Below are 14,493 nucleotides of genomic sequence, written 5' to 3' on the forward strand. Positions count from 1 at the left end.
AAAGCAGCATCGCCTCTATCCGCTCTCCTTATCCTTAGGAAGACCTGTAGACTAAAGTGGGACAGAGATATGCTGCCGTCAGGTCACCACCTTAGGCGGGGCTTGAGAGAAGAACTTGCATGTGAGCCCGGTGGTCTATTTTCATCCATCGTTATCGACAATTTACTCCCAGATTATGGTTTAAAAAAAGTGGTTGAACAAAATGCAGTCTTGTCACCTTGATACTTCTAATAGTATATCCCCACTCTGTGTAATCCACCGGTTCAGAGAAGTTAAAAATTTCGGTAAACTTTCCTTTAACCTCACACACACCGTGCAGACACGTTCACACACGTGACGTCAAAGTCCGATGACACGTTGCAAATTAGTGGCTACAAAGTCAACAGATTCCCTCACGAGCTGATTTTATTTGAGAATCTATTAGGGAATCTATTAAGGAGAGGACATTATTCTGGATGATTCAGTTTCCCCCGCCTCAGGGAGAAACCTCAGCTCATGGCACTGAATGACTAATCCTATTTGCACTCCGCCCTGCGCTTTCAACACTCAACACTCTTCCAAATTGAAAATCTCCCTCTCATCTCCGGCTTTCTTTCACCTCAACTTGATTTTTGTTTTGTAATGACTCCCTCCGATGACTAGCTCCTAACCTGATCACCCTGATCTTTTCTTCACATTGTCTCCCTCTCCTTCATATTCTATTCTTCTTTCCCTGTCATCCCGCCTGTCGGACTGACTGGTGGCAGCTCCAGGATTTCTGGACCGGAGGTGGAGTGTCTTGGTTTAATTAGAGAACTGTCCATAGTGAGAGGCTAATATGTCATTTTCAAACGTATCTCAAAAAAGGGACAAAGTAGATGACTGGCCCTCACTTGTTGCTCACTACATTTTTTTTTACAAGATAATCCAGGAACTGATTTCTACACAGCGACTTCATCATGTGGATCATGTACGTAGCGATACTGTGCAAATTCAGAAAACGTCTTCAACGTCATCAATTCGTCAACACATACGCTGCGAATACACACAACACAACCAAATGCACAAACGCACATCATTTATGTTGCCTATGTGTGTTACTGGATTTACACAAGTGGCTGAAAGATGAAGCCAACAGCGAGTCAATCTCCATACACTCCCGTGTTAAAAAGCCAAACTTAACAGCAGAAACAAATATGTTTACAGCCTGGTTAGAAAAAAAAGAAAAAAAAGTTTTGTCTCTTTAGCTAATTTCCTCCTTCATGAAACTGTCTCGGCTCCAGCCACAACATTTTTTGCCCATTTTTGGATTAGCCGGAGGGAGGCGGAGGGAGGCGGAGGGAGGCGGAGTTAGGCGTCTGCCAAGATGGCGATGGTGGATCTTCAAAACAGCTATTCAGAAACCTATGGGTGACGTCATGGATTTTCTCTCTTTCCTTTCATTTTTAATTTTAAATCTTTTTCTATTTGTTCATTATCTGTCCAGACTTTCCAATTATTTACACATTTTCTCTCCACTTTTTTCTCTTTTCCACAATAACAATAACTCTCTGCCTCATCACTCTTTGTATCTTCACCTTCTCTCCTGAATATCTCCCACCAGTCTTTCCTCTCATCTTCCTCACTTCACCTGCTCTTGACTTTTTTCCCCAGTTATTCCTCACTCATCTCTTTTTGTCTGCCCCCCCCCCAACTTCCTCTCCGTCTTTTCTTTCCTCCAGCCTGTGACCAACAACAACCCGTGGATGCTGCTCTACTTCATCTCCTTCCTCCTGATCGTCAGCTTCTTCGTCCTCAATATGTTCGTGGGCGTGGTGGTGGAGAACTTCCACAAGTGTCGGCAGCACCAGGAGGTGGAGGAGGCCAGGCGCCGCGAGGAGAAACGCCAGCGCCGCATGGAGAAGAAGAGGAGAAGTAAGAGAGTCGGAGAAGGAGGGTGGGGTAAAAAAGTGTGGGAGAACTGAGAACAATGCTTGGAAAAAAAGGGGGAGTATAAATAGTGTGTGTGAGGCGGGGTAGATGCCTAGAGGCACAGGAAGGAGAGATGAAAAATGCAAAGATTAGGAAGAAAAATTAGGGAATTGAAAGAAGAAATGGAAAGTTGGGAGAGGAGGAAGGAAAGAGGGGGTGATAAGGAGGATAGATGGGACGAGTCAAGGGGAATAAGGATCGATGGGACGGAGGAGGACAGATGGGACACCCAAAGCTCCTGGGAGGGAGAGAGGAGAGCAATCACAGAGCAGAGATATCATTATTATTCCTGTCTCGTCTGCTTTTTTTTTTTGAGTCTGTGCTTTTGTTTCCCCGTTCATCTCCTCCTACTTCCCTTCCCTTCCACATCTAAACTCCTGTTTCTTCACTTCACCATTTATCCATCAATATCTCTCATTCAAATCCCTGCTTGTCCTTGTTTTCCTCTCTCTTCACCTCTTTCCCTGTTAAACTTTCTCCCTCTCCAGAGGCCCAGAAGATGCCCTACTACGCCTCCTACGGCCGCGCCCGCCTGGCCATCCACACTCTGTGCACCAGCCACTACCTGGACCTGGTCATCACCTTCATCATCTGCATCAACGTCATCACCATGTCTCTGGAGCACTACAGCCAGCCACAGGTGACCGCACTTCTCGCCGGAGCTGGAAGGACAGTCGCGGGCGTGTGGGTGTGGGTGTTGGAGTGAGACAGACAGACAAGACACAGCAGACTTGTTTAAGTGCTTCTGAGTGGGTGGTGATGCACCATCTGGACTTTTTATTTTTTATTTTTTATTTTATTTTTTTTAAGTGGGCACTCCCAGAGGCAGCCTGCCAACCTGCTGCTGTGAATCAGCAGCAGAAAACAGCCAACAACCAAAAACATTCATCCACGTGCTGGAATACAAGCGCTCTGGCAGATCGGGGGGGGGGGTATTAGTTATGTAAAGTGTTTTTCAGAAGCAGAGACGCTCAGGAGGCAGAAATAAAATCAGCTTGTGTTAAGAACGTCTTAGATAAATCTCAGATGGATGCTATCAAATAAATGAAGGACAGTTATTAAGGCTATGGGTTACTGAGGGTGAGTATAATTACATTTTCCGTGCCGCCCTGCTGAATAATACAACACATCACACTGATATAGAATAATCTATAACTTATTTCACGCTTTATTATTTCTTATTCAGGAGGAAATGGAATAAGACGCTAAAATCAAACAAGTGAAGGATTTTCTTTCTTTTTTTTTCTTATTTTCAACATTGGCACTGTTCCCCGTCACATTTCTAACCCGCGGCTGTGTCCTCGTGCAGGCTGCACATGTCTTGTTTTGTCTTGAGGCTGCTTGTTTTGTCTGGAGGCTGCGGTGTCTTCAGTGTTCAACCGAATTTTCACTGCTCTTAAAACAACAATGTGCCTGTGCTGAAGGTACAGGGTATTAGCAGCTTAAGCGGCTGCACTGAAGGCGACCCCCGCACGGCTCCACAGTTAGCGTTAGCTTCTCAGTCTGCTAACATTTGGCTTTTACCAACTACTACTGTTTTGAGCTGCCAGTGACGTCTGCAGCTGTACTGCCCACACAGCCGAGTGAAAGACCTGCAGCTTTTTATTCCTACGTAACACCAGACTGAAGCGCACTGAAAACAACAGAGGAGGAAAACTGGATAAAATGCTGTGACGCAGGTTCGTGCTGCTGCCGCCCGTTGAACCGGGCAGTAACCCTGAACTGGCCTTTGACTTCACTTATTGAGGATTTTGACAGCCAATTATTTTTGTCTCCGGAGCAGCTCTGCCTGAAAAAGCATTCCTTATATAAATATGTCTTTATTTAAACTCAAAAACCTTTATTTACAATGATGTCAAGTAGATAAAAATACCTGTTAAAAAAGAACATCAATTAAAACAAACATAGTACAATAAATAAATAATGTAATGACAAGAATCAATATATTGATTATATATACAGTATATATATAAGTACTCAAGTCTCAGTTTACCTTCTTTAGATAAAGTATAGGGATAAATTAAAGGAATATTTTGGGGAATGTCGAGAAGAAGACTGATGCCACTCTAGTGTTTGTGCGCCAACTATGACACAGTGACTAGACGTCCTGATTCGTCCAGGATTTTCCCGGTTTCCTGTCAAGACAGTAAAAAGTCCCAGTTTTCATCAGTCACTACCAAACTGCCCTGGTTTTCAGCTCTTAGGCTGCACAGACGTTGCACTTCCTGTGTTTTTGTGTTTAGTAGTGTTGTTATATATTTTTGAAATTAACTATGTTTTAGTGATTTTTTTAAAGACAAAACATCATTTTCTGTTTGCTGAGGCACTGAGGTCGCTTGGTGGACTAAGTGCTGAAATAATCGTCCCACATCCTAATGAAAACTACTGTTTATGCAATGTGCATGAACACGTGTAGGGTCCTGGGGTTTGAAAACAAACTATCATGAGGGTGGTGTCGGGCTTCTCATTGAAATGTTCTGCCAAAATAGTGAATATGCAAAACAGTTCCTTTCAGCGTGACTGTGGCTGTACAGCATCAGTAGGCTGTGTGAAGACTCTTCAGATGGATTCACCTTTTGATTACGAACGTGTGTAAAAGATCCAACTCTCTGAAGATGCAGAGCCTTTGCTAAGGATCACATTTTATTAATGAACTACCAATACCAAAAGCCCTTTAGAAAATGTGCAGTATAAAGTAAACAAACCTACTGATTTGAATGTAGAAGCATATACTGCTTCTCATGCAGTTTGCATCAATCTACAGTTGGACTGCGATATGATAATAAGGTTCAATTACGTGTATTGAAGATTACAGGCTTTTGATTCATGTAGTCTTTCTCTACCAGACTCATTAATACCAGTGTCTTGGAAGAAGAAAAAAGTTCCCTGTTCCTCCCCAGAGTCTGACATCATTTAGTTGTTTGTCTCAATTAAGCTCTCTTCTATTAAAAGAGATTCATTGGCAAGATACTTTTCTCACATTGACAAAACAGATCCACCCAACAACAACTCTCATCCGGACTTGTGAGGTTGTTTTTTCTCTCTCTTCCTCTCTCAGCTGATACAAAGGTTCTTTTATTGTCATGGAAAAAAAAAAACAAAAAAAAACGTTGAACAACAAATCCATTTACAGTATCTTAGTGTGGACACAGAAGTGGTGCAACAAAGGATGATTCATTAGTTTATTAGAGCTAAGATCAGAGATAGAGACAGAGGAAATTAACTGTCTGATCCTGCTGCTGTCTCCTTTTTTCTTTTTTTTTCTTTTCTAACCGTTGTCCCTCTTTAACCCCTGTTCCTCCCTCAGTCTCTGGAGACTGCACTGAAGTACTGCAACTACTTCTTCACCTCCACCTTTGTGATTGAGGCCTCTCTCAAACTGGTCGCCTTTGGCTTCCGACGCTTCTTCAAGGACAGGTATTAAGGAGACACTCCAAGCTGTAATGAGACTGAATATATTTGTGTTTATGATGCATGCGAAGCTGCTGTTGTCTGTGCCAGTATTTACTGTCTCCTCACAAAACCCCTGCACATTTAGCATAGTATTAGTATCAGTACAGTAGGGTTAGGGATAGCAGGGAGTGTATAAACTCTCTTAATCAGGATATAATTCTTGTGTTGCCCGTTAAAATATTTGCGATACCAAATAATAGTGAGGTGTAGCCTTAAACTTCAATTCTCTGAAATCCTGCGATGTGTGGGATTGGTTCAGCCTTTTGCTGTGATGTGGACCGAAAACATTATTCTGAACTCTTGTTCTAGATTTTATGTACGTTACAACTGTCACGTTATAATATGGTCGTAAGTTCTGAGAGTTGATGGGGGAAAAAAAAACAAGATCACAGATTCAAATGACAAAAAGACAAAACTACAACATCCAGCCGGTGGTGGTGATTACGCTTCAGTCGCTACGAGCAGTCATTGCCTTGTAAAAGTGGATAGTGTAGAAAAACAAATGAAATACTCTGCCAGTGAACATTATGCATCATCAGAAGATATTTTCTCATCGTGTTGATAAAAAGCATAACCCCAGCAGCATTTCGTCTGCTTTAGAATAATGTTTTTGCTGATACAGATGTGTGGTATGTGAATATCTTTTTAAATTCTTTGATGGATATAAGGTCCTACATTTTATAAAGTGAGATTTCCAAGTCTTTGTTGATTATAGATCAGGTCTAGGTTCTATATTAATACTGTGAAAGTATCAAAGCGCTCAGTCCACAGTCCGTCAGAACTTCTGTGACTTTGTGATGTCACAAAAAAGCAGTCACTGCTCTCAGCCACTCCCCAAGCCCCGCCCACCTGGACCCACCATCAAACCATCCAACAACCGACCTGTTGTTGCTAGAGCTCCCGAGAGAAGCCAGAGAGAGGAGATGAAAACTACACTGAGATGGTTTTTGGTTTCAAATAAAACACAGAAGTGTAAAATATGGGACCTTTAAATTTTAAGTTTACGAAAGCATTTAGATCTTAACACCAAAAGATTAAAGTAAATGATTACACCTACATATTTGTCTACGTCTTCTCTCCATGCTGTCCCCAAACAAAGTGGTGATGACGTTACTCAGAACTATATGTTGAATTATTGTTTTTTTAACGATAACTCATATAAACACTGTCTTCACTGTGCATTAGACTGAATAGGCTAAAAGACTCACACTGAGGCTTGTGCAGGAGCAGAAACTCTTCTTAATTATTGTAGATTTCAACTACACACAACACCTCAACAATCATCGTGTACAGGCCTGTGGAGCAGCTGCGATGGCGTTGGTGAATATTGTTTGATATTCCCTAATATGTAGATTTTTATTATTGTAGCTTCCGATCCATTTTTAGAATTGTGGATCTGCTGGAGGAAATTGCTGTTGGTGACCCCCCCCTCCCCCACCTCCCCCCTTTCTTTGCTAAATTATTTCTTCCGAGCTAATTTCATCGTTCTCTTTCTGTCTAGCTGTTTCTGTCTCTGTGTCTCTTCCTCTTTGTCTATTTCTCTTTATGTAAACAGATTCATTCATAGTCATATTATTCCGTCTGTCCTTTGTGTTTTTTCTGTTTTTTTCTCTCTATCCCTTTATCTTTTCCAGCCTTTCCCATTCTATGTTTTTTGGAAAGCCCTGGATTTATAAGGAAACACCGTTGTGTGTGTGTGTGTGTGTGTGTTTGCACCCTGTAAGCTCGATATGTGCCAGTTCTGCTGCTCTGGAACTGAGATATTATCTAGGACGAGATACATTAACTGTGGAGGAACATACCCCAGGCAGCAATTTTGCAGTAAATTGAGTTAAAAGTGAAAGAAACTTCACTAGATTGAAAAAAAAAAAAAATGGGGAAATGTGTGTTTAAGAAAGTGTAACTGCTTTTTAAACTACTGTGCTTACTTGCCAAGAGGTGACATGATACTGTGGCTTGGATGAGGGGTTTGACCGAGGCTGGTTTTGACAGTTGGACAGTTTTTCTCTCTCTCTCTCTCTCTCTCCCTCTCTCCCTCTCTCCCTCTCTCCCTCTCCTCTCCTGCTCTCTCACAGTGCAGCCCCAGGGGGCCAGGTGAAATCAGTCAGTCTACTTTACGAGGCCACATTTGGAGACTGCTGAGCTTAGAATTTAAAGATACCTGGAACACCTGTAATACAGACAGTAGAGCAGGGTTTCTCCACTAATCTCCACTGACCCCCAGCACCTCCTGTCCAACAAGACACTGAACCCCCAGTTGCAGCTGATGGTCAGGCCAGTGCCTTGCTAGTACTGCTGTATAAATACAGTCATTTTACAGTTTACAAGATGAGCGTGTGGATGCCGCAGCCTGTCAGGAAGTTGTAGGTCTCTCAGCTGATTGAATGTCATTAGTAAGAATGTTTTTGAAAGTGTAAGTGTCTCATGAAGGTCAGCGTGTAGTGCCAGGGGTTTTATTTCTCTCTTTTCTTTTTTTTTAAATTAGAAACTGAAGCAGGTCTGTGTGATGGAACGAATGGCTGCAACTGAATAAGGAAGCTGTCGTACCAAGGTGGACTCGTGTTCCACAATACACAAGTGTTTAACTAAGTGAGATGGGCTGCTGTAACTAAATTGTGTCGCTATAATTGTGTCACTGGAAATACGTATGAGGTCATCTGTCTGGCAGTGTATTGTTCTGTAAATTAACTGAGAAAAATTGGTAAAAAAAAAAAAAGTAGCTGAAGGGGCAGAGTGCATAAACATTATAATAAAGCTCACGTTAAAACACAAAGCCAAACAAAAACACAAAGAATTTATAAAGAAAATAGAAAAGAAAGTCTCTTAGAGAGTGAACAGTGAATCGAATGACGAAATGTGAGTCACTTTATTGTACATCCTTGCACACTTTATCACCTTTCAGGATGTGAGTGGATGTTTTCATCATCATATTGGAAATTGATTTGCTAAGATATTGCAGAGCTTGTTTGGACGCCTAAATGTCAGCTAGAATAGAAGTATATCTTCTACCACCGGAACACGTTCATTATTGGCCACAAGGTTCACAAATATTCCCGTGTCTGATGTTGATTCGAATATTCAAATGAATTTAACTGCAGCTGCATAATTTTATAACCCTGGTGGTATCTCCTGGAGCGCTCAGGAAATCAATCTTTTGACCTCCACAAGTTGAACTCAAAGTAGCAACAGCAGAGAGGCCGTGTTCGGCGTTCTTGAATGGGCTCAGGGGATCAGGTGACATAATCTGTCATCAAGTCAAAATGCAGGTTTCTATGCAGCTGTAAAATGACAAGAGAGAAGCCAACAAGCAAGTAATGTTTCTGAAGCTGCAACATTTGCATAGTAGCCTATTGAAAGTGTTCTTCTAGTATTAATATTAATATTCATGACAGGAGCGGGCCTTCAGGTAATGGTGGGGTGTTACCCATTCTTCTGCCAAGTCAGTTGTGGGAGAATCATGCAAATTACGCATAAAGTTGATGTGGAATATTAATATTCATTGGAAAATTAACATAACACAGACGCTGACGTGTGCAGCCATGAAGTCCTGAACCACACACCGAGCAAATTCATGCTGATTCTCCTTTTCATGCCTCAGATACTTTGTACTTTGGCCAAATTCTACGGATTATAATAGATTAAAAAAACATTTTGTGTGTGTTTGTGTGTGTGTTTGTGTGTGTGTGTGTGTAGGTGGAACCAGTTGGACCTGGCCATTGTGCTGCTGTCAGTGATGGGCATCACCCTGGAGGAGATTGAGATCAACGCCTCCCTCCCCATCAACCCAACCATCATCAGGATCATGAGGGTGCTCAGGATTGCACGAGGTATGCACGCACACACACACACACACACACACACACACACAGACAAATGAGCGCTGTCAAACCAAGATTATTAACCTCAACTGCCGATATGTCCAGGACTGTATTTAACAAAGTTTTGATTAAAAACACACTTTTTCCATAGTTTTATGTTTTATGTTGTTGTTGTTGTTGTTGTGGTTTAAGTTTGTTGTCATGATAAATTAAAAATAATAGACATTCCCACATCACTAATTTCACAGGTTTACAACGTGTTAAATTATGTTTTCTTTCACTAACTGGTTCCAACCGCTTGTACTTTACTGTTTTTTCACTCACTCAACACTTTAACACTTGAGAGACACACTGTGAGATTAAGGGAATGTGAAGGTTAGAGTAATGTCTGATTTTATTTATTTATTCACTTTTTATTTATTGATAAAACCAAAGAACTTATGTTTTTTTTTCTTTCAGCGGTGATAACTTCTCTGTCATCAGCCTCAAGCCGTATGTGAAACAGCATTTAGTGTCTATACAAGTCCCATTATGCATATCTCTAATTCACTTAATTCCAAACCTACTACACGAGTGAGTCCTTTACAGTCCTGTTGTAATCTTAATACTCCCTGAACAAAGGTAAAGCTGATTTTTCATTTCTGTCTTTCACGCTCCTCTTTTTAATACGGCTCTAACTCGTCACCTCGGACCAGCTCTCTGGGCTGCACCCATTCCTCTTAACTTCACACAGAGGAGGATAAAGGCTAATTACATCAATCTAACTTAATCTGCGCCCTCGTACCGTCGCCCTTTGCCCTCCATAAAACCGCCCAGGGGCTGCCGAGTGGACCCATGGGTAATCTGCCAATTAAACAGCAGCCGGTGGTAATTAACAAGCAAGAGGGGTATTTGATGATAAGTGTGAGGGCTACTAGTGACTTCTTCTCACATCATTTTTTTTTTGTTTTATCACTCTATCTGAATGTTAACTAACTGGTGTGAGTGTGGGAAAGAATATGTAAGTGTCTCACAATCATCCACATAGCTGAATTTTAAAACTACTCTGAGCAGAAGAAGAGATTCAGCCACACTGGTTGAATATTTTCAAAGCAACAGCTCCATGTATATTGATCTCTCTACTCACCCACACTGTACGATAATTGATATATAATAATATGTAATATGTCATTAGCTAACTACATTATATTGTGGGTGACAGGTTACATTGCGTTACATGATGGTGGTACATTAGCCAACATTAGCATCTGTTATTTTTCATCCTCAGAGCTTTATCTCTGGTAAATCAATAAAAAAGATGAACACTAAAGCATAAATTCAACCACTGTCTAGCTTCAGTGTGATTTCTCTGTAGTAAGCTGTAAAAAAACATTATGTTTGAAAAAATAACATTTTATTTTGCATTTTTATCTGATAGCCTAATGCTGTTCCCTAATACTGGGGCCTACTAGCTCTACTATGCAATACACAAACAGAGAGATTTAGCTTTAGCCTCAGTATTTTGGCATCTTATATGTATATTCAAGACTTTTTTTTAGGCTTTTTGCTTCTAAATGAAGCAGCTAGAACTGTTTAAAGGTCAGCTGGACTCAACTCACAGAGTTTTAACATTAGCATTTACCCAAATCCACACACGTCGGCTATAATTTAGATTTTTTGTTTTACTTCCGTGTCTCATAAGTTTACAAATTACTGCACATTTACAGTGGTAAATCTGTCACCGTTATGAGCGTGAACTGCATATACTGTATGCTACGCTAGAAAGGAAAGCTCGACACGTGTAGCAACAGTTACTAGGAGGGGCGGAGCTTAGCAAATGGTAATTTATTATGTGTTTGGTATAAATGTTGCTCAAGTAGATAGTTAGCTTAAGGAGCAGTTGGCATGTATAGAGACTTAAAAGGAGATATTTGTAAGTTTTGCTTTTGCTACATAGCCTGTGTTAGCATCAACAGCTGTTTACTTACGCCCCCCTACTTCTTCAGGGCAGCCTGGACGCTACAGTGACTCAATATCAGAACATGATGAGACAGTCCGACCGGGCCGGGGCTAACGGGTTAGCATGCTAACTTCAGTAGAAGAAAAGAAATAGAAGCAAAATAAGAGGCTTGTTTTCCGTCACTGGAGACAGCTCTTGGTGAGTAAAGGAATGAAGTTTGATGCTGAACTTGCAAAGCTTCTTCTAGACTGATAAGTAAACAGCTGTTAAGGACCAGGGACCATAGGTGCCATAAGTTCCATTAGAGTGTAAATGTTTGCGTTGCCACAGCATCTCAGTAACCATGACGACACGTTGAATTATGATGATTACAATTCAGAACAGTGAGAGACATTTTCAGGCAGAATAAGAATCAGAGTTAGAAAAAGATCTGCAGTGGTGCAAAACAAAGGTTGAAAATTACTAAATAAGAAAAAGGCGCTGAGTGTTTTTCTCCTTTAATATAAAACCTCATTCAGACATTGATCAAAAAGTTAAGTTCCAGCTTCATTTCTCTTGTTTGTTTATCTTTCACTTGCCCACACCACTTTATATTTTAATGTAATTTCAGACTAGTTGGGAAATGGGAAACATAACTGTCATCTCGACTATAAATCACAGAAAGTTTTTTCTCATTGTGAATGAATGCTGCAGGAGTTTTCAGACACGTTTGACCACTTGGGGACATTCAGTACTGCACACATCACAGGGATCGTTTGTCCCTCCGTAGCAGGAGGGTGACATGACATGCAAACACGAACCAACACTGGAACCAGGCTTCTTCAGTTTTTCTCAAAAGGTTCCAGAAAATTTGCTTTGCTTTGGAAAAGGCATCAATTTTATCAAGAAAATATCTACAGGTAACAAGTTCTTCATCTCCAGCTAGAACTGGATAGTGATTTAAAGTTGCTGCAGCCATCCACCACCACCACATCCACCCTCTCTCTCTCTCTCTCTCACACACACACACACACACACACACACACACACACACACACACACACACACACACACACACACACACACACACACTCTCACTCACTCCTGCTATCTACCCATCCTGAGAGAAGTCCACCTCCCAGGAGGTTTTATTGTCTGAGCGGCCGTTGCCATTCCTCAGCCGAATACAGCCGTGGCTTTTTCCCTCCGCCAGCGGCCACATCGTCAGCCGTGTTCGTCCAGAAATTGGACCGATGAGAATTGTGGAGGGTCTCTAATGGAGAGTCGGGAAACCTCTTCCAACTATCGATCGGTTGTTTTCTTTTTCTCTCTCCTCCTCTTCCTCTGCGTACTTCTTATCTATCTTGATTTCACCCCCCTCTCTGTCTCTGTGGTCTCTTTTGTGTTTCTGCCCTTTGTTTCACTTTCTCTCACTCTGTAGGTGATGTCTGTTGTTTATCACCCAAACGCACATGTCCAAAGTATCACACACACACACACACACACACACACAAACACACACACAAATGCACTGTTTGTGTGGATATTATAGTTGTGTGTGATCTCTCTCTCCAGTGTTGAAGTTGTTGAAAATGGCAACTGGGATGAGAGCTCTGCTAGACACAGTGGTCCAGGCTCTTCCTCAGGTATGTGTCATCACACACACACACACACACACACACACACACACACACACACAGACACCCTCCCTGAGCTTATCACAAGGACACACAGGAGTTAATTAACATTTGTGGAATGATAAACGGCCGCGATAGGAGCTCCCTGAGAATTAGGACTTTCAGGAAGTCGGGTTATGACCACGTTTTTGCCCCCAGTGTTGCGACACCTCGCTAACTTTCCCCCCGCTCCTCTCGCTCATTCGGGGGGAAATTAAAGACCTTTGTGGCGTTAATGTAAGATTTTTCATACCCACCACTTGTTAATGAGACGAGCAGCTAAAAACTCCCGCTCCCTCGGTAGACGAATAGACTTTTTATTCTTTCACCTTTGCTCGGACACATATATATTAAAGTTTTGCCTGTCCTGGAATTTGAGGAATATTGTGGAATTTTAAAAGAGCTGTACAACAAGGGAAGTTTAATTTAATGACTCTCTAAGGAACTCAGTAAATGTCTGGATTTTAAAAATAGAATAATCTATGAGAAGGTTTTAAATAGTGCGGGATCATGGGAGTCCTCTTCGCCACCAGTGCTGTAAGTTTCTCCTGGTTTGGATTCCGTCAGTGTCAGTCCTTCAGGAGGTTCAGGAGGAGGTGAACTGTCCTCAGTGGTCTCCTCCTCTCCACAACAAACAGACCAGGGGATTAAATCCGGTAGAAACACTGAATAAAGCAGTTTCACTTTAAAAATCGGCGATTCATCGACGCAGTTCAGCACACACACGACGTCTTGGAGTATTTGCTTGGCTTTTTTTCTCTGATGACTTAAGATCCAGACCTCCGATGACTAAAATTTCTCCATCTGGGTAAAATACATAGTTGAAAACGACCAAGGTGTAAAGAGTGTATCCTGAAAATGTGACTTAAAACTAGATAAAAGTTCATCCTTCATTCACATTCACATCCTTCAGTTTTCTCGTGTTTCCCTCCTCGCTCTTGCGTCATGTCAGTATGACCTGTGGCTTTGTCGCTGTCTAAGCCTCACTTTATCTTCATCTGCCTCCCTTCATTCAGTTATTAATTAGCTGTGTTTGCCATGTCCTGAGCAGCAACTGTGTTCAACGACAAAGACAGATTATACACAGAGACCAGTTAGTGGCAGAGATGGTTTTTGTCAGACAAATGATAGAAAAGCTTTGGGGACTATTGGTTTGATAAATGATTGAATGGATTAGAACTGGCTCTGTGATGGTCTGTAATTAAACATGTCTGTCCTACCAGAGATTTCATACCCAACGCCATTTAAATGTGCAAATGGTGGAGCAAACCAAAAACTCTTGTCAGTCTATCTCTCAGTACTGTCTGACTTACCTCGTCGGTTTATGGCTCTCAAAAACAAGCGATTCTTTCCTACTGGAGACGTACTGTACATCTCTGAAAATGAATCACAAATCCATACTTCAATATTTCTAATAAGGCTTGATTATTTCCTAAAACAGCTGGGGAACTGTAGATCTTAGCTAATGTTACTCAAACAGGAGTAAACAGAAATGTTCAGTTGTGAATTTGGTGCTTTAGGGTTTTTACAACAGCAGGACTGGCTGTGTGTGTGCATGTGTGTGTGCATGTGTGCATGTGTGCGTGTGTGCGTGTGGGTGTGGGATCGACTCAAAATAACTATAATGCCCATGTTTAACATAATGAAGGAACAACTGTGTCATTCATCGACGTGTTTA

At 41.5% G+C, this 14,493-nt stretch overlaps 1 protein-coding gene across 1 annotated transcript in view; it reads left to right on the top strand.

Annotated features, from left to right (window-relative positions):
• The window catches only part of LOC111235868 (voltage-dependent T-type calcium channel subunit alpha-1I-like), a 177,885-nt gene that overhangs the window by 135,638 nt on the left and 27,754 nt on the right, over positions 1 to 14,493 (top strand). The window contains exons 25-29 of the mRNA XM_022764438.1: positions 1,701 to 1,893; positions 2,439 to 2,590; positions 5,258 to 5,367; positions 9,097 to 9,230; positions 12,715 to 12,785. Of these exons, the coding sequence (XP_022620159.1) occupies positions 1,701 to 1,893; positions 2,439 to 2,590; positions 5,258 to 5,367; positions 9,097 to 9,230; positions 12,715 to 12,785 (660 nt within the window). The remainder of the gene's footprint in view (positions 1 to 1,700; positions 1,894 to 2,438; positions 2,591 to 5,257; positions 5,368 to 9,096; positions 9,231 to 12,714; positions 12,786 to 14,493) is intronic.

The sequence above is a fragment of the Seriola dumerili genome, unplaced genomic scaffold, assembly GCF_002260705.1.
Source record: "Seriola dumerili isolate Sdu_G_001 unplaced genomic scaffold, Sdu_1.0 BDQW01000538.1, whole genome shotgun sequence".
In the NCBI taxonomy this organism is placed as follows: Eukaryota; Metazoa; Chordata; class Actinopteri; order Carangiformes; family Carangidae; genus Seriola; species Seriola dumerili.